This window comes from Vidua macroura, chromosome 22, assembly GCF_024509145.1.
Source record: "Vidua macroura isolate BioBank_ID:100142 chromosome 22, ASM2450914v1, whole genome shotgun sequence".
NCBI classification, from domain to species: Eukaryota; Metazoa; Chordata; class Aves; order Passeriformes; family Viduidae; genus Vidua; species Vidua macroura.
The window spans coordinates 206,904-226,220 of record NC_071592.1 but is presented as its reverse complement, the minus strand read 5'-3'; the positions used below and the strand labels follow the sequence as shown (position 1 = coordinate 226,220).

The window sequence follows — 19,317 nt, the reverse complement described above, 5'->3', positions numbered from 1 at the left end:
TTTTGGAAAAACATTTGAAGAAAAAATTGTCTGCAAAGCAATAACTACTAAGATTACATTCCCATTGTGTCTCGGTTTGTCAAAATCCACGTCTAAATAACAGCTGTCTAAAAAGAAATGCCAATCCCCAGCCTGTCACGATCGGCGGTTACTACTCCTACAGGCTGTGGCTCAGTCCCTCATTCTTACGTTTGTGTTGGCTTTGTTTTAATGGCTACAGAGCAAAGCCCCGTTAGGTTTCCAGGTTAAAAGGGGAGGGCCAGGTCTGAGGGAACGGGACGAGCGGCCAGCCCTACGCGCGCGGTCACGCGGGCACCGCACGCTGGCTGGGACGTGACGCACGCCGAACGTACGTACGCACGCACGTACGTGATGCGTGTGGGCCGGGGCGGTGCCGGTGCCGCCCGCCGGGAGGGGGAGGGCGCACAGGAGGAAGGAGGAAGCCGCCATCTTGGAGCGTCGAGTCGCCATAACAAGGCACCGGGGGAGCGAGAGGATTTTGTACCTGGGCGAGGGGGAGCGCGGCTGGTGGCGGTGAGGACGGGCCAGGGCGGGCGCGGCTCCGTGGGAGCAGGGCGAGGGGGCCGCTGCCGGCAGGCCGCGCCTCGCGGCCCGCGGCGAGAGCGCGGGCCTGAGCGGGGCCTGGCGGCGCCGCGGGCGGGGCGGGGACGGCCGGACCGGGCCTGGGCGCACCGGGAGCGGTGGGACCGGGGGACCGCGGAGGCGGGGCCGGGCGGCCTTCGCTCCCCGCCGGCCCGGGCGGCAAGCGGTGGCCGCTCCATTGTTCACGGGCGAGAGGAGTTGGTGTGGCGCAGCTGCGATCGGCGGGCGGCGCCGGGCCCACCGCTCTGCCCCGGGGCTCCGCACTGCGGCCCGGGCTCACCGGGCGCACTGAGCACCTCGAGGGCTCCCTTTGTGCCGGGCCTAGCCGGCGGAAAGGGAAAGGTCCGGAGCTGCTGCCCCGGCCGCCCGCCCGCGCCCGGAGAGCCGAGATATGTGACGGAGGCCCTTTTTTTTTCAGTCCGTTGGTTTGCGAAATGGTGGCGTTTTTTTTTATCTGAACAAGGAGATTTTTTTGGGTTCCGTGAGGCTGTGCGTTTGTTTTTTTTTTTTTTTTTTTTTTTTTTTTTATCTGTGCTCTTCTAAAGGATAGTTACGAGCGTGAGGGCATAAGGGACTGAGAGGTTTCATTTCCTACGCTATTGGAGAACTTCTCGGCGTTAGTAGTCGTGTCTCATTGGCGTCTCTGGCTACCTTCGTAACTCCTCTGTTTTTTACGAGGTTAATGGCCAAGAGAAATAACTGTTCGAAGATGCCTTGAAAGTTAACTAGCAGAAAATCCTAGTGTCGCAAACTTTAAAATGTTGCTGGAGGACAGCACTGACACACCTTAAAACAGCTGGGAAGTCTGAATTCCTTTTCCACTCTCTTGAAATGCTCTTCAATGTGCCTTTTTATTCACTGGGAAAACATGCATTTTGTTGTGAATGCCGAGGTCAGGAAGCAGTAGTCTGCTGGTTTTCCCTTTGTGTTTTCCCAAGATGCAGATGCTCAAAGTGAGCCTACTTTTCGTTCCAAAAGATTTTGGACTAGGGACGTTTTGTCTCCGTGGTACCATTGTAAGGCATCTTTAGCTCTGGTCCATGCTTGCTTTATGTAAGGGGCAGACTTTGTATTGTCTTTCCATAGTTTTGCAAGCTTTCTGTTACATACAGAGTCAATATTAAGTCATGTGTATGAAATGTTATTTTCCGAGCACCACGTAAGTTGTCGCTGGCAGCAGGAAGGTAAGATCGCAAGCAGGAAGCTGCATAGCCAGCAGCATTACTGCCTCAGTTCAAGCTCAGTCGCTTTGACTCAAAGAGGCAGCTGCTCTCAATTCAGTGTAATGGTGTTGTTTCGCCGCTCTTCTGAATAGCATTAAATCAATACCCGGTTGAAAACTGGGGGTAAGCTGGTTGAGCTAGCATTTTGGGTTGGAGGAGTGTAAGCTGTTGGTTTGGTTTACATAATCTATATTTCCCATTCAAACCGAACAGGGCAATCAGTGTATAATGTAAGGGTTTTGTCAGTTCGAACTGGAATGCCCACTTGATATTGTAGTATTGCTTCTTGTCATAAACTTACGCATAATATTGTTGTTCACGTTTTAGGGCTGGTTGGCTGCATCACAGAAGTGGGGGAATTGAAGAGCCATCAAAGCAATTGATACATTTAATGGTTACTTTATGAGAGGGCATAGGTAGTGGAAGGTCGCTGAAAGTACAACTGTTTGGGAAGTTTTCTTTGGTGTCTGAAGATGTTAGGCAACACTTTCTAGAAAGGCAAAAAAAGTTTGATGCATGTCTTTATAATTTTTAACAAAAAAGCAAGTACTGTTGTTGCACACTGCCTGGGAAAAAAATTTTCTTAAAATACAAAAGTAAACTGATGTGATTTGCATAGTCAAAAATCCACATACTAATTGTTATTGTCTGCTTCTCTTTCAGATTGAAGCAAGTGAATTGTGATATAACTGAACTTCAGTAGAGGGCTTTTTTTAAAAAAAAGTTGTTCCACAGTGCATCAGAGCAAGTTTCTGCTTTACTTTTGAGTGACTTACAGGTGCTTGCCTGCATTGCAATAAAGGACTCATATATTGAGCAAGACTTATTTATCTCTTCATTTTGGAGAGTCTAATAAACTGTTATTACAGTTTCTGTACTGACTTTCAAAGTTTTGAAGTCTAAAAAGACATCTTTAAAGATAAAAGCATGAGCACGGCCAGAACAGAGAACCCTGTTATAATGGGTCTATCCAGTCAGAATGGGCAGTTGAGAGGCCCTGTAAAACCCAGCGGGGGCCCAGGAGGTGGAGGCACACAAACTCAGCAACAGATGAACCAGCTGAAAAATGCCAACACAATCAATAATGGCACTCAACAGCAAGCACAGAGTATGACCACCGCTATTAAGTAAGTGTTTGTATCGGCTGCCATGCAAGGAATGTTTAAAAGTTGTGTATGGGAAAGCTTCCTGCATTCCCACTTGGAAAATGCTGTCTTCTGTTTTGTCACATGGGTGGTTAGAAGGTCCTGTCGTGTACAGTACGAAAAAAAGCTGTATTTCCACGTGTGAGCTTCTCCCCAACAGTAATTTTTGTGAAAATCCAATTTGGTGCTGTGCTTTTCTGAGTGTGAGCCACTGTCAGAGGTAGCCCAGCTTTTGAATCCTGTGTTTTTTGCTTGCTGGGAGTGGTGCAAGAGGGAAGTATAGGAGTGGGAGGGAGCTGAGCTGACGTTTAAGACTGAGGAGGAAATGACACCTGGTCTCAGTCTAATTGTTTATGCCTTTCAGTTTGTTGCAGTTCTTTCCCATGGTGAGAAATGCTTTAAAGTCAGTTATCTTTTGTCGTTGATCTGAAACAGTAGTACCTGATCTCCTCATTGTAATGCTCTGGCTTTAATTTATCAAAGCCTGAGCTGAGAGGATACAGTCCCACTGTGATATCCTGGACCCATCCAGCTAGTTTTGGAAGTGTGCTGGTTGGAATTTCTAAAAGGTGTAAAATACTTGGACAGTATGGTAACGTATTGCTGTTTTTTTTTTGTTTTTTTTTTTTTTTTCTTCCCATGGATCCTCCTCCCTTTGAACAGCACTGGCTTTATTTTGTTAGTTATTTGTGAAGGAAGTGCCAGGTCTCCTCAGAGAAAGTGTGATGGAACACTCAGGTTCCTAAAATCTGCCTAACCTGCTCCCTCCCCTCTTTTTTTTTTTAATGTCTTACATGGTTACTCTAATGAATGTGAATTAAAGTCATCAAAATTCACGCATAACTTCCTGGGGCTGGTGATGAGAAAGACTTGCTCTCCACTCTACAGTGGCTTTCAAGAGAGGATGGGTATCTAAATCTCACTGAGAGAAAACGAAGTTTGGTCAACAAATGGAGTGGTTGCTTACTAAGTTTTTTCACCAGAAATGTTTTTTACCTTTTCATGTTACTTGAGGATTAAGAATGGATCTTCCCTGGGCAAGAGAATTTTTCTTTTAAGTCATGAAATATTCTTGTGTGGGTTTATTATAGCCAGTTTCTGATAGGTGACTAAGTAAGTGCTCAGTTTTATATCAGTGCTGCTGTTTGGTTCAATGCCCGAAAAATGGGACTTGAATCATGACTGGATAAAGATTTCACAGATTTGTTTGACAGACGGCTGATTTTGTCTGTTTACAATTTTCTGCCTGTTACATCCTGCTTAGCTCAGAGAAGCCTTGAACTCGTATGTGTAGGCGCTTTTAGCTTTGGGGAGGTGAAAATATGCATGTTCATCACTATATCTAAGAAAATAAAATGCAAAATCTAAATATTCATTATTTAAAAATCTGTTTTCATTTTATTTTGCTGTAGACCTGGTGATGACTGGAAGAAGACTTTAAAACTCCCTCCAAAGGATTTGAGAATCAAAACTTCGGTAAGGATGATTGAATTGTAGGAATAAATATTAAATAAAAGTTGTGGGAGAGATTGCAGTGGTAAAATACTGTCCTGAGCAAAGGCTAAAACGTAGTTCAGCTCCTGCTGTTTTAAATGAAGAATTAATTTGTTCTCTCAACTGCTTGTGAGTGATGCTTCTCTTGGAAAGCTCAAAAATGGAGTTCACTGTGGATTTCTTACTTTATTAGTATTATAACATGACACAGGCAGCATCTGCGTCATGTGAGGCAGATGGGAAGGTGTCGCTGTATACACTCAGGAGCTGTGTTTGGTTCTGAGAAGGCGAATGTTTCCTTTGCTGCTGTAGGATGTTGCATGGCCTAATGGGAACTCTTGTATAGTAATTTGTGGTCTTCCTGTACAGGCAATTTCAGATTAATCTACAACTGCAGGTTGTATGACCTGATCTTATGGATGTGCTTATTTTTTTTATTATTCAGGACGTGACCTCCACAAAAGGAAATGAGTTTGAAGATTACTGTTTGAAACGGGAGTTGCTGATGGGAATTTTTGAAATGGGCTGGGAAAAACCATCTCCTATTCAGGTTGTTTGCAAACAGACTACTTAGATGCTGCTTTTAACTTCTGTAAATGTATTGACATTCTTATGCCTAAATGCCCAATACTTATGCCATCACTGGGGAAAATTGAAGCTGTGAACGAAAGAACTTGGTGTCCCTTGGGAAAAGCAAGAATTTCTATCCCCCAACTAAATCACTAAGTCATTCATTGAGTGACTTAGTGATGGGGCTGCCTTACACTTTTGGAGACGTTTAACTTGCATTTTCCTTTTCATGCTGGAGCTGTTAATTTGTTAATTCTTTGTTCAGTAACAGTACTTCCACATAAGTAGTCCCAGAGGTCTGTTCCATAAATTTTCCAAAACTGAGTTACCATTGGCTATGTACCTTTAGCTGTTTAAAATATGATTATGGCTTTATCACAATGTTGACTCTTTTTATTGTAATCTTGTGGAAGAAGAATTATGAAGATTGTAGGAGAGAGAATAATATCTTAGCAAGTTTACTTTTCTGTATCTCCATCTTTTACTTCTAAGGCTTGTTCTCTTAAGAACTGTTCATGTGTAAACTTCGGGGGGGGTAGAAGGTTGAATTCTCTTTTAAATGGTCTCTCAAGATTTATCACTGACACAGCTCTGCCACCTTGTCTCTTTTAAGGCATGAGACAGCTATGGCTTGCTTTGTTTATAAACAGATTCTCATTATGCCACCTTTCCAAAAGGCTGAGATTTATTTAGATGTTGCTGAAAAAGGTAATAAAATTAAAAATACGTGAGGCCTGTGTTTGGATGGCTGAAGATTTTATGAGAAGTATATCACAGGAATATAGAGGCTAGAATCACATGGGCTGAGGTGGTTCTGATGTTCAGATGTAGGGGGGAATCTTTTTTTCTTAGGAGGAGTTTGCTAGTGACTGTCATTGTCTCTTCACTTTTTGTTTTCCCAACTTTTCACTTTTTTCCTAATGCGCTAGTATAGGTTTACCTGTGGTACCTGATCCCTTTCTTATGATCAGGCAAGATAAGGACTTCCAGGTGGGGAGTGTTGGTGAACTGATGGTTTAACTTCTTCCTGTTGTGAGTCTGTCATGCTTGTAGTTGCAGGATAGTAATAATAATAATCGTCATGAAACAATCAGATTTCATGGGGTACTGTTAGTGAGGGGAGTTAAATTCGGTCAACCTCTTCAGTGAAACATGGCTTATGATTAATTGCTCATGCACTTTCTGTCCTTGCATTTCAGGAGGAGAGCATCCCCATTGCTTTATCTGGTAGGGATATCTTGGCTAGAGCAAAAAATGGAACAGGCAAGAGTGGAGCCTACCTCATTCCTTTACTTGAACGGCTAGACTTAAAGAAGGACAATATACAAGGTCAGTTGAGGTGGATCACAGTTAGCTGTCACCGGGTAATGGTGTCAGTCACTACATAAGAGACTTGAATCTAAAACTGGTTAATGAAATTGGGCAGTGTATGTTATCTGCTTGTACTTCCAGAGAAAGCTAATGGGGAGTGATGGAGGGGAGGTGTAATTTGCGAAGTCCCACAGTTGCTTTCAAAAGGTTCAAATAGAAGAAGGCTTGTAGACTTTTCTGTCTTGCCCTGGAAAGTGGATGTGGAGTTATAAGCAGGCGTGCTGGCTGGGATACTTGTGCAATGGGAGCATCAAGGGCTGGAGAACTCTTGCATGGAATTTGCCTTGTCAAAAGCAGTTCCTAGGTCTTGTTCAGGATACCCAGAGTGGAATTCCTAGACTGTGCTTTTCATCATTTTACTTCATGAAGTCTCTTGTCTCCTCTGAGGATGTGTTTTTAAGGTACAGGGTATTACTATTAACTCACAGTGATGTTTTTAACTTCTAGCAATGGTGATTGTTCCCACCCGTGAACTAGCCCTGCAGGTCAGTCAAATCTGTATCCAAGTCAGCAAACACATGGGAGGTGCCAAAGTGATGGCAACAACAGGAGGAACCAATTTGCGAGATGACATAATGAGACTTGATGATACAGGTCAGAGCACATTAGCTACGCTAAGGTTGCTATTTCTTTGTGGCTTTTGCAATGGGGTCATGGGATTTCTGCTTGTTACTGTTTGCCTGTTTACAGAACAGACTACAATGTCTTGTTTGGTGTGTATGCTGTTGTCATTCTTCCAAAGTGTTCATGTGAAACGTGGCCATGAATGCTGGAAGGAAACACAGTTTTAATCACCTTAACATTGTGTGTGTTTTTTTTTTTTTTTTTTTTTTTTTTTTTTTTAATTTTTTTTTTCTCTCTCTCTTCTAACCTTACAGTGCATGTGGTGATAGCTACCCCTGGAAGAATTCTCGATCTCATCAAGAAAGGAGTAGCAAAAGTTGAGCATGTCCAGATGATAGTATTGGATGAGGCAAGTTGCTTATGTTAAATGTTCCGGGATTTTAACACCAAGTTAAAGGAATTATGTGTCTCAGTGAGTGTCCTTTTGGTGCACAGCAGTGATTCAAACTTGCTTAGAGATATTGTAAGGTCTCCTCCATTTCTGAGACTTTTTGAGAAACTGTTTTGACAGTAGGAATTTTTTGCTTGTAAATCTTCTAAGAAAACAGCCTAGGAAGATTTGCCTTTCCTCTCTTTGCTGATGCTGAAGAATACAGTAACAGTCTATTCCACAACAAAGGAATGCATTTCATTAGGTTTCTGTTTATAATGAGTCAGCTGTGCTTACCATGTAATTGTATATAAAATTGATTTATGAACATCCGATAGCATACAAGCTTCTGAGTGAGAGAGAATATAGTAGTGTGAAAGCTCTTGGATGGCTCTGGTAGGAGCCCTGGTAACTGGTTTTTTTTTTTCTTCCCCCAAATGTGTAGCTACCAAAAGACTATAATCTTACACCATTATTTTAACTTGCTATTTATTACTTCTGTTGTTACAGGCAGATAAGTTGCTGTCTCAAGATTTTGTTCAAATAATGGAAGACATAATTCTCACGCTACCTAAAAACAGACAGATTTTGCTCTACTCAGCCACTTTTCCTTTGAGTGTGCAGAAGTTCATGGTGAGTGGAGATGTGTCTCTGTAGGTATGGTGATGGTGGTGATATTGTGCAGGAAGGGTGTGAATGAGTGGTGCATAGCTGCTAGTGCTTGGTTTTTTAAATACATCTAAACCTCACAGGTTTAATCCAAGTCAGCCTAAGTCTAGGACAGAAGTTTGAAAGCAGTTTTTGACCCACAGTTGCTTTAATGGGAGGCTAGGTTTATGCGTATAAGGTGCTGTTTTCCACTTTGTGTATTAGTTACATCATCTGTGTGGATTTGCTTCTAGAGGGTGCTCCTGTTTGGCCTGCTTAGTCACCTTGGATTTATAAGTAATTGTTAGTGAAAATTTACCCACCCTGTCTGTTTTCAGCATAGCATTAAGAGTGAGTGGCTAAGTAGTGCATCCTTGCCTCGGAGGAAGTTAAGTGTGGTGTAGAGCGGGAACTACCTACATTGTTTTGCACGTAGATCTGCCTGCTTTTTATCAGTATCTTTATTTTTCAGAATTCCCATTTGCAGAAACCCTATGAGATAAATCTGATGGAGGAGCTGACCTTGAAGGGAGTTACTCAGTACTATGCCTATGTCACTGAGCGTCAGAAAGTGCACTGCCTCAATACGCTCTTTTCCAGGGTAAGGAGCAGGGCTGTGTCAGGAACATACCAGAAGCTTTTTCTCTCTTGGGATCATGAATGAGACTGAATATTTTAAAGGCAGCCTAATGAAAGTTTTTCTTTGTCAAAATGTGCTATGTATCTAAGGCTAAAAATGCATGCTTCTTGTCCAGCATCTCTGTGTTACAGAACTTTCTTAATTGTTTCCCTTCCTATACAAAAATATATCTGATGTAAATTACCAGCAGCATACCTGCTGTGCTTTCTTTCTGGACGGGATTTAGACATGTCTGGGATCCTCTGTTAGTAGAATGCTGCATTTATTGAGAACACTCTCTATACGTTCAGCTCCAGATTAACCAGTCGATCATTTTCTGCAACTCCTCTCAACGGGTTGAATTGCTAGCCAAAAAGATCTCCCAGCTGGGCTATTCCTGCTTTTATATCCATGCTAAAATGAGGCAGGTGAGTATGAAGTCTATTCCACCCCACCTCAGGCTTTACTGAACAGCTGAATTAAGTCTCATGCTTGCTTTAAGTTTGCATGTTCTTCATAAACTGAAACATGTATTGCTTTGCTATAGCTTTGGTTTTAGATACCCACTGCGAACCTTCCCCACCCCAGCTCTCTTTCCGGACTATTCGGTGTATGTGTCCAGTTGGTATTTTACTTCTTCAGGTCAGGTTAATTAGTCCCAGTGTAAGCACAAACTGCAGCCAGAAGGCGCAGTTCTTAGTGCTGCTGCATTGCTTTGGCAGCATAGGGAGCCAGGGTAGAGCACACAGTGTAACTAACTCAGATGAAAATGGGCCTGAATTAAATTACAAAAACCCCAGTACGTAGCCCACTGAGTGCCCCGTGTGGCTTTGCAAACAGTAATCTTGCACTGTGACTGCAAGGGAATCTGAGAAGTTGAGGAAGTGGATTGGATCAAACTTCTTGGTGAAAGCTGTAGCTGGTGTATGGTGATCAGACACTTGTGGCCGTGGTGTAGCTGGTAAAAAATGCCATTGCAGCTTTGCTGGTGTAGAGGTTTCTGTTAATTGTACAGTAGCTCCTGTTCAATACTTGCACTAGCTTGACACTATGAAAAGATATCAGAAGGCTGAAGTGATGCGTGTAGAACAGGCGTACTTTGAAACATCTTTCTTAAATTTTATATGTAAACTACTATAGCTTACTGCTCATGCAGCTGACAGGTAATGCCAATGTTTGCTGGGCCAGATGCAGAGCAATAATTGAGCAGAAACAGAAGTGGTGGTGTTATTGAGAACAGAGAGATATGGAAGTGGGTTTCTCTGATGTCTGATTTTTGTATGCTTTTTTTGGCAAAGTGCAGCTATGTTTTTGCAGAATGCTTCAGCCTGTTCATTCCCTCTCTAAATTTCACTCAACGGTGATATTACTTAATCTTAATGTGGCCTAAAGTGAGGTGTTTGTGAGGGGAGAATCTTCACAGAAAACTGACTCATCCCACCCCTAATTCTGAATCGGTAGTGAGAAATGCTTCATACTGGAAAAGGAAGTTACTACCAGGTTCAGTTTTTTGAGGGAATGAATCAAATATGTGAAATTTGGCAAAGGGTGGCCGGAGAAAGACAACAGTCAAAATAGCAGTTTAACTTCCTTGATGTAATTTAATGTGATTTTAACTTCAGACAGTCCTTTTCTGAGATGGTTTTGATGCCACCATAGGAGGTTTTACAACACAGTAAGTTAATTGCCTTTGTTGAGAAGTGTGATCAAGACCCTCTAGAGTTAATTCTTTAGAATATATGGTAAGGAGTGCTAAAAAATTTGTACTGGCATCTTATTTCAACTCACCTGTTCTCTAATGAGAAGGAGGAGAAATGTACATGATTGAAGTTGAGTGTTAGTTACCTGGATATACCTGAAAGTAACAGCTGGTTGGTTTGTGGGTTTTGGTTTTCTGTTTCTCTTTGTTTATATGTATGTATTTCCAGGAGCACCGCAATCGTGTATTCCATGATTTCCGAAATGGCTTGTGCCGCAATCTCGTTTGCACTGGTAAGAGTTCCTAAACATTTTCCTGTTTCTAAAGTTTATGATAGAAAGTGTATTATCCCAGGTATTGTAGATCAGTTAGCTGTAATAAACCAAAACAAGATGTTTTGGTAAGATGTCTCTTTGTCAGGCCTGCATGTAGCAGGCTGCAGCACTCCTTTATGCACGGGGAATTTTGTCTTTTGCGAAGGTTCAGCTTGCCAACAAATAATTTTACTGCAGTAGTGTTTTCTGTTTATTTTCACATGTGAGGGTTCCCTGAGTCATTGGGTCATAAACCATATGATATATCAGTAGAGCTGTGACTATGATCATGTGAAGTTTTGCTGATTCTTTTAAGCGTTTATAGCTCACTTTTTCGAAATACTTCTGTAGTTTTGACTGGCCTGTGTATGATCCGAGTTCTTGTTGTATGGCCTGTTTACAGCAGTACCTGGCAGCGTCTGCTATCACTACATATGTCTGGGCCATCTTAACAAAAATTGCTAGAAGCAGAATAGAAGTAGTTGAGGTGGTGGAATGTAGTTCAGGTCTCAAGTGTGTTGTGACACTAGCAGTGCACAATTCTGTGTGAAGAGATGCTTGAGAAGAACTGCTCTGAAATAGTGTAATGTGGAAAACAATAGCTTTGTGGTTATTTTTTCTGCGTAGATGTGCAGATCTGGTGGTTTTGGCTTTTCTTTTTACATTATTCATGTTTACAAGGTATACAGAGCAAGAGGAAGCTGTAACAGGATTTTTCGTAAACTGCCCTTGATACAAGGAAAGCTTATATCTGGAAACTAGCACAAAGCAATGTTAATCACTGTTAATCTTTACACCCTAAATACTGTCAGCATTTGAGCTCATTGAAATTAACTTTCTTTGTGATGTGAATTGTCTTTCAGATCTGTTTACCCGAGGTATTGATATCCAGGCTGTGAATGTGGTGATAAACTTTGATTTCCCAAAGCTGGCAGAAACTTACCTTCATCGCATTGGCAGATCAGGTGAGAGGAAAAACCTGGCTTAGGCGCAACTTTGCTGATGACTGTGATGCTTTTTAGCCTTGAACTGGTTTTTGGTTTTTTATTACTATATTTGAGAATTACCTTAGGTAGCTTTGATTTTTCTGACAAATTTATTTTTGGGTATCATTTCAGATGGCTATCCTCACTGAGGATATTATTATAAAGGGCTGTTCTCTTGAAACTGGCCTGAACAATCTAATGGGAAAAAAAAAAAAAAAAGGCATATCTTGCTTTTATCTCAGGAGACTTACTATTGCCCCTGTTTGCAGTTTGGGAAAATTCTATACTAAAATCTCAGCTTCAGAGTGTCTCAAGCCTAGAGATTTATGCTTTCTTCTGCCTGTGTTTTGAGGTATAGTTCTACTGTCTGGGAACCAGCCAAATATGCCCTGAAGAAAGGCAATAAACACAGGAACTTGGTGTAGTTGAACTTTGTAGTACAGGCTTGTTCAAGAGCTCTGGAAGACTTTTTGCTGGTAATTATCCTGGAGCTTTGGTCAGAGCATTTTGAACCTCCTGAGTTTCCTTACTGCTACAGCACTACAAAACTCCTTTCCAAAAACTAATTTGAAAGGTGTAGATACCTGTGGCTAGATTTGTTTTTAACATGACAAAATGATACTAACTTCACAGTCTGCAGACTTTTTCTCTTTTTCTGTCAGCCCCTACGTTAACTCAGTTCAGTTTAGGTGTGTGTTTTTGTTTTTTTGTCAAGGTCGCTTTGGTCATCTTGGCCTGGCCATCAACTTAATAACCTATGATGATCGATTCAACCTGAAAAGTATTGAGGAGCAGTTGGGAACTGAAATTAAACCCATACCAAGCAACATTGACAAGAGCTTGTATGTGGCAGAATACCACAGTGAACCTGTAGAAGATGAGAAACAGTAAACATGCAGGTATGTAAGTGCCTTGCTGAATAGCGATGTGTTGAATGACAGGAATGTTGTTGATGTGTCAGTGTTACCTCGGGGGAAGAGGGAAATTGATGTGATGAAAAAGCTCTGAATGTGAAAACAAGGGTTTGAAATAGAATGTCAGTGCAAGGAATTACATGGATGTGCTGAAGGTGGGAGGGGAGGGATGAGTATTTTTTAGTTGTTTTAATTGAAATGCTGACCATGTGTTAAGGATATCAAAAATGGGGAAAAAGGGGAGTGGGGAATGGTGTTGGGAGAGGCCAGGATGGAATAGTAGTAGCCTAATGAATTCTTTCTGTATTGCTAAGCTGAAATGAGAAATTGGTGAGGGGCAGAGAGGAAAGTAGTCCTCAAAAAGGTGAGGAGATAAAATGGATAGCTGTGAGAACAGAGCATCAACCGAAGAGTAGGCACCTCAACAGCCAGAAGGACCAGGTTCGAGCAAAAGGTGCTGCCTCTTTTGTATCCTTTGGTTCATAGAATTCTTGGAAGTAAACAAAGTAGGGAGTGAAGCTGTAATTCATCTTTGCTGCCACATGAGGTCGTCTACGTAGTTTCAACAGAAAATGATGTTTCACTGTTGGAGACTCATCTAAGTGCTCCCTCTCTAATCATTGTCTCAGGAAAAGCTGCTGAGTTAAGTCCTTTTATAGGAAAATGACTTGCCCTGGACTGCAGTCAAGTTAAATTGACTGCAGGATGATGATCTGACCTTAGTTAGGATGTTGTCATGCAACATCCCTCACCATACAGTTCAGGCTGAAAATCATTCTTATTGTGTACTCTTCTCAGAGGTCAGGAATTAGAAAGACAATACCAGTGAAGCTGCTGAAATTATTTTCAGATGACCAAAAATAAAAAAGTGGCTATAGAAGCAGACTGCTCGATAAAATTAAAATGAACATTCTTTGAAGTCATCCAAGGACAGCCCTAGATAGTCATACCAAGCTGACTTGAAAGCTTCTGCTTTGATGATTGAACCTTCTCTGTGTTTATAAATAAATAGAATATAAAACAGGTAATGAATGTGGAACAGGCTCTTGGATGGTAACAGGTAATGAATGTAGAACAGTTTCCTAAGGGGAATGCTGGGAGAGCAGTTGCCAGAGAGCAATTTGCTGCTTCCTAAAATACAAGAAACCTTGCCAGATAGCAGTTTGCTGCTTCCTAAAATACAAGAAACCAGGAGGTAGTCATGGTCCATAGATACAGAAGGGCTTTAGTAGCACCTCTTTCTACAAAGCTGAAATTGGGATTGAGCTGTTCAATATGCCCTTTGCCTTTTGAGAGCTGTTTTGGTATAGAACCGATTTAACTGAGGGTGGTGTGGCTGTTTGTTTTATTGGTTTTTTTTCTGCTTTTTTTTTTTTTTTTTTTTTTTTTTTTTTGTTTGGGGGGTTGTTTTGTTTGTTTGGTTTGGTTTTTTTGGTTTTGATGGTTTTTTGTTTTGGTGGTTTTGTTGTTGTTTTGTTTCATTTTTTTTAGGCTTTGATTACACATGCCAGAAGGTGAAGCCCTATGATCCAGATCTGTGACACATCGTTTCTTTGGGGATACCCTTCTCTTTGTGGGTTTTTCTTCATCTTTTCATTTCGGAACTATGAAGACTAAAAGAGCTCAGCCTTTTTTTCTCTTTAAATTTGGCAGCAAGGAAGAAAGAAGATAAAAGGAGGAATGTCTTTTTGTTTTTCCACTTGTTTGCACTGTGTGCTGATTGAACATTAGTTGCACTAACTGCTGGTTTTAAATTTTGTTTTCTTTGGGCGGGAGGGTCAGCAAGGGAAGAAGAGAAACCCTGAAAAGAGAAGAATCTTGATGAATACGAGCTTGTCTGCTATTTCAAATTCTTTAACCATAGACTGAGTGCATTTCAACTTCTCCCTGGTTACTCATCTGTTTTTTAAGCTAAAGAGCTTGTTACTTATTCGTGCAAAGTGCCTTATGCTATGAGACCATTCAGAATATCACCTTTCTGACACAGCCCAAGGAATCGACATCTGTTTTTGGTTTCAGTTCAAAGTTCCCCTCTCTTCCCCTTCTCCTCCTTCCCATGTATTCAAGCCCAGGGCTGGGAGGTGAAATGTATTGGTTATTGGTAATACTACTTTTTTTTTCAACTTACTTTTTTAAATTTTTTTTTAAATTTTTTTTTATTGGAGGAGTTGATATGCATCTGCAGTTCACCCAAACTGTAAATATCTGTATTTAAAATGAAACCAACCTAAAATCTGGGCTGATTAGGTGCAGCATCCTAGCTCCAGAAGGAAAGAGTAGCCTGTGATCCTTTGCAGGAGCCATAAGAAAAGCCCTGTGCTCTAGCAGAACACTAAAAACTGGTTTCCATGAGTCTTCATTAGTAGTTACAGCACTTGATAGGTAGACTTGTTTCAGAGCCATGGCCCTCTTTCTTCTGGTGCAGTGTGTCCCATAGAAAATCAGATGTGTATATTGTACAAACTTTGTAAATATGATTTTTTTTTTCTGTTTGGGTTCATATATCACTTTTTCTTTTATGATGAAGGTTGCTGAGGTTAAAGGGATTAGACTGATTATGGGAGCAGCTAAAGATGAGAGGGGCTCAGTTTTCTGCAACACTAAACAATGAGAAGTGCTCTGACCTCTGCGAGCTGCAGGCCACCACAAGTGTCCCATGTCAGGGTGGATTTGCTCTGGTGCTAGCAACAGTCCCATACTGCTCGTATGGAAGAGATCACTTGTGGGGCTCCAAGGTCTCCAAATCCATAGCTCAGCTTTTTGGGAGATGCTCTTTGATTCTCCCCTTTAGAGACTTCAGGAATTTGACACGCTCTGAAGGAGTCCATGACCTGTGTTCCACCATGGTGTGAGGGAAATTCAATGGGTGTCGCTGAGCAGTATACGCGTAAGGTGTGGATTTGGGTTTGAGAGACCATTAAAAAACCAGTTTATATGCATAAACTGACAGTTCTGGAGCTTTGTGGAATTGATTCACTTCCTGCAGCGTTGCATTTTCTGCCCAGAGTGGCCTCTGTGCAGAACTGTGAGCAGGTAAGGGCAAACCCCTGTTAACGTCAGAAGCTGCAGGAAGCTGCTTGCCATCTACTCTTGTTTGCCATGAGTTGCTGTCTGTCATTTTGCATTGTATATTGCTGAAAAGTGCTTTCTGGTCAAGTAGTGTTGCTTTAAATTGTGCCCCTCCCAACATGCTTGATGTTTGGCCTGATCTACAGGCAAAAGGAGTGAGACAAATCAAAAAATTACTCTTTTTAAAATCCCTTTTAGCCTGTTAACCACCACTGTCAGGAGGCACCTGGGTGAATGCAATCCCTTTTGCTCAGTCATTTATTGCATATACAGATGCTGCACTCACACCATGCTTGCTTACCTTTGAGGCTGGATTTAATTGTCTTAATTTTTCCCCATTTTGACCCTTTTTTTGAATTGGAGTAAAATAGTTTGGAATCGCAAGGCGAACTAGCCATTCCTTTCCTTGATGATCATAAATAGAAGCCAGGTGCCTCCTGACAACAACTTTACAAGATAGAAAGGTTTTTGTGTTTGGGATGTTTTTCTTCTTTTTGTCAGCAGTGACTCCATAATTGTAGCAAATGCTGCACTAGAATACAAACTCAAGAGCTTGGTCTCTGTGAGCCACATAGCTTATATCTGACTGGCAGGTACTAAATGTAAACAGTTTTGGGGTGCTTTTTGGGGGTGGGGGGTGGGAGCTTCTGGGTGGTAACTTCGACCAAAAGTAAAATCTTGCTCCTGTACTGCAGCCAGCTTATGATTTTCCAGACAGAAGAGGGATCATTTTAATGCAACAAAGACCTGAAAATGTAAATAAATTTTGTATCTCACCAGGGCATGCACATGTTACAAGAACAGGATAGCGATGTCAGGTTGGGTGTGTGTGCTCTGCATGGATTTGTGGTAGGTTAGCCTGGTGCCATGCATTGATGGTCCCTCTTGAAGCACAGAACTTTTGAAAGTATTAGTTTAAAATTGGCCTCTCGTTGAGGAATGGCACTTACCTAAACTATCGGGGGCACCATTTTTAGGTGGCTTCTTGTCAAGGAAGAAGCTGCCTATTTTTGGTGCTAGTAGGCTATCTCAAACAGATGCGATCTTGCAAATGGAAAGATGCTCCAGAACACTAGGATAATCCTAGTTTTTTTGTTGTTTTTGTTTTTTCTTTTTTGTGTGTGGGGGGTTGTTTTTTTTTTTTTACTTCCTTTTTTTTTTTTTTTTTTTTTTTTTTGTTTGTTTTGGGCTTTTGTTTGTTTTTGATTATTTTGGTTTGGGGTTTTCTTGGTTGTTTTGTTCCCTACCCAAGAGTAAGGAGTGTGTATAAATCTTGGCTTCCTGAGATTTCTTGTGAGCTCCAGTTTTTGCCGGTCATCAGCCTTTAGATATGGATTAGTCAGAACCTTCAGTGATGAGCCCTAGATCAAATACTTCCTCTGACAAAGCTGATGAGACTGAGGACCTGATGTGTTCTGCATTCCTTTTTTGTTGGAAGTCTGAAAGTGTCACTCTATGAGTCTCTGAGATGGAGCTTCACAACTGGGTGAGGTGGCTGTGGAGAAGGTCATAGAATCTTCAGCCACTTGAGAGAACCTATAGGTCAGTCTCTGGGTGTCCACTGTCAGGTGGGCACTGTAGTGGCTGACGGCCTTTTCCCAAAGGGAGGGGGGTGGTTGGTCTCAAATACACGTTTCAATTTCCAGAATGAGATGGGAGCATCTTTCCTTGCCCTCTGTGACTGTTTTTGTGGGTAAGAACAGGGAAGCTCAACATGAATTCATGTTGTGTTATATGGTGGTATCAAATCATCTCATTCTGATCTTCTGTTTATTTTTATTTGGGATGGGGGGGAGGGTGTCTGCTCCAAGGATTTAAAAATGCTTCAAACACTTTTTTCTTTACAAATGACTGATAGGACACAAACCTGAGCAGATGGCTATCTTGCCTCAGTTTCTCTAAGAGGGGTTACAGAGCTGTTATGCCACATCTCTTGAGCTGCTGTTGTGGTGGTTCTTGCCCTGATGCTGAATTTCATAGTGCTGCTGGTCATTACTTCCTGAGAACAAAGTGAATTTTGTTCCTAGAGACTCCAGCAGTACAGATGCCATGGTAGAGATTGGGCAACTGTAGTCCCTGCAGGGAGTTTTCTGCTTGCTGTGAACTTCTGGTCCATCTTCTTTGAATCACAGTTTATCTTTGTAATCAGCCAGGTCTCTGGACCAAAGAGCATGCATCTGAACTTCACTAGAAGGCTTTGGCAGATAATCCTGTAGGCTTTGCTCAGTTCATCACTGCGTTGCTAAAATGCCTCTGTGTGGAAGCATTGTTAAATTCTGCTGTAGACAAGTTTGGGAGGAGTGGCGGGGGGGGGGGGGAGGGAAGTAGGGATGTGTTTATTAAGATACAGCCTTGCTGTATTTTAACCAGTAATTTTGGGGAAGGGGTGTCAGGAGAAGAAAATAGTCACTGTTCCCCTTATTGAAAGAAACTGGAACTTTTATTTCAAGAAAAAAAATTATTTGCAATTCAAGTGGAGTGTCATAATCCAGTAGACCCTAGACAAGGGGTTGCTATTCTAACTGTTAACCAGCAAACAATATGGTCTAGTCCTTCAAAACAGTCAAGGGAGGGAGGGGAAAATTGGCTTTCTGTTAAATTGTCAATTGGCAAACTCTCCAGTGGAGCTCAGATTTTGTTGAGAATGTGTTTTCTCTGGCTTTGTATGTGTTGCAGCACTGACTTGTGAAGAGCTTCATGAGTTGTGAGTGCAAAAAAGATGAATGGAAAAATCCTGATTTTGTTAACTAAACTCAATAAAAGCTCCCTGGAACTCCCATTTGTTCTGTTTTTTTCTTTTAACTGTGCTGAGCGAAAAACATGCTGGTGTCCTTATAGAGACTCATGGTCTGCGTTGGATGCAACAACCTTTGGAGAGAAACCTCAAGAAAAGGAGGCACACGATAAAAGGAAAAGTGCTCTCCTGTGTCCATGAGAGGCATCCTTTGTCTGCACAGACCCTCCATAAGGCAGCTGTTTTTTCCAGGGTTGAATGCTCCACAGTCTTGTCTCCACTAGACTAGAAGACTCTGCATAGTATCTGGTTGCAGTGCCAAGTTAGCTGCTTCTTTGACAATGAGGATTTCTGCAAGGGGCCAGAGGAGCACTGCAGATCCTGCTGGGGCTGTGTCCTCATGTCTTTCATCAAGAGTCATCCTGAGTTCTGCCTTGCTGGCTGTTTGTGCTGCAGAAGACGTTGTCTGTGCTGTGGTTTTGATGGTTAGAAGGAGTCTTTTAAAGATGCTTTAAAAATCACCAGCAAAGGAGTTGGCAAAAGCGGGTTTAATGTAAAAGTGAAACCAGGGCGAAGTTCAGTGGCAAGGTTCACTCTGCTGTGGCCTAGATGGTTAAAGCACGCAGCATAAAAGCAGACTACACCCAATCTAAACCCAAAATTATCGACATGGAGGCTGGGGGAGAAAGACAAAAAGAGTAAGGATGGCAATGGGTAAGTGGAGTCACAGGGTTCAGAGTCAACCCCTCTGCTCAGCTAGGCCCTGGACTTGACCAGTGGTTTATGCATAAAGGTTTAACAGCAAACCTAACAGCACCTAATTGGTGGCTTAAGTTAAACAATTTAACAAAAGATTCTTACAGAATTTACCATAACGGTAACTAAGTACTTCAGAATGTAAACAGGGTCCCACTTTTGAGCAGTGCCTCAAAGT

General features: G+C 41.9%; 1 protein-coding gene across 2 annotated transcripts; it reads left to right on the top strand.

Moving 5' to 3' along the window:
* The first annotated feature begins 390 nt into the window (after positions 1-390).
* On the top strand, positions 391-18,428 carry DDX6 (DEAD-box helicase 6). Of its 2 annotated transcripts, none has more exons than XM_053997206.1 (14): positions 391-534; positions 2,490-2,953; positions 4,384-4,447; positions 4,911-5,015; positions 6,235-6,364; positions 6,854-7,000; positions 7,285-7,383; positions 7,915-8,033; positions 8,521-8,649; positions 8,979-9,095; positions 10,596-10,659; positions 11,544-11,645; positions 12,382-12,565; positions 14,072-18,428. In XM_053997206.1, the coding sequence occupies exons 2-13, from the start codon at positions 2,754-2,756 to the stop codon at positions 12,555-12,557; spliced, it is 1,452 nt and encodes a 483-aa protein (XP_053853181.1). In that variant the 5' UTR covers positions 391-534; positions 2,490-2,753; the 3' UTR covers positions 12,558-12,565; positions 14,072-18,428. The 2 variants fall into 2 exon arrangements, with proteins under 2 accessions (XP_053853181.1, XP_053853182.1); XM_053997207.1 differs by lacking the exon at positions 391-534 and adding an exon at positions 1,302-1,556.
* The last annotated feature ends 889 nt before the right edge of the window (positions 18,429-19,317 follow it).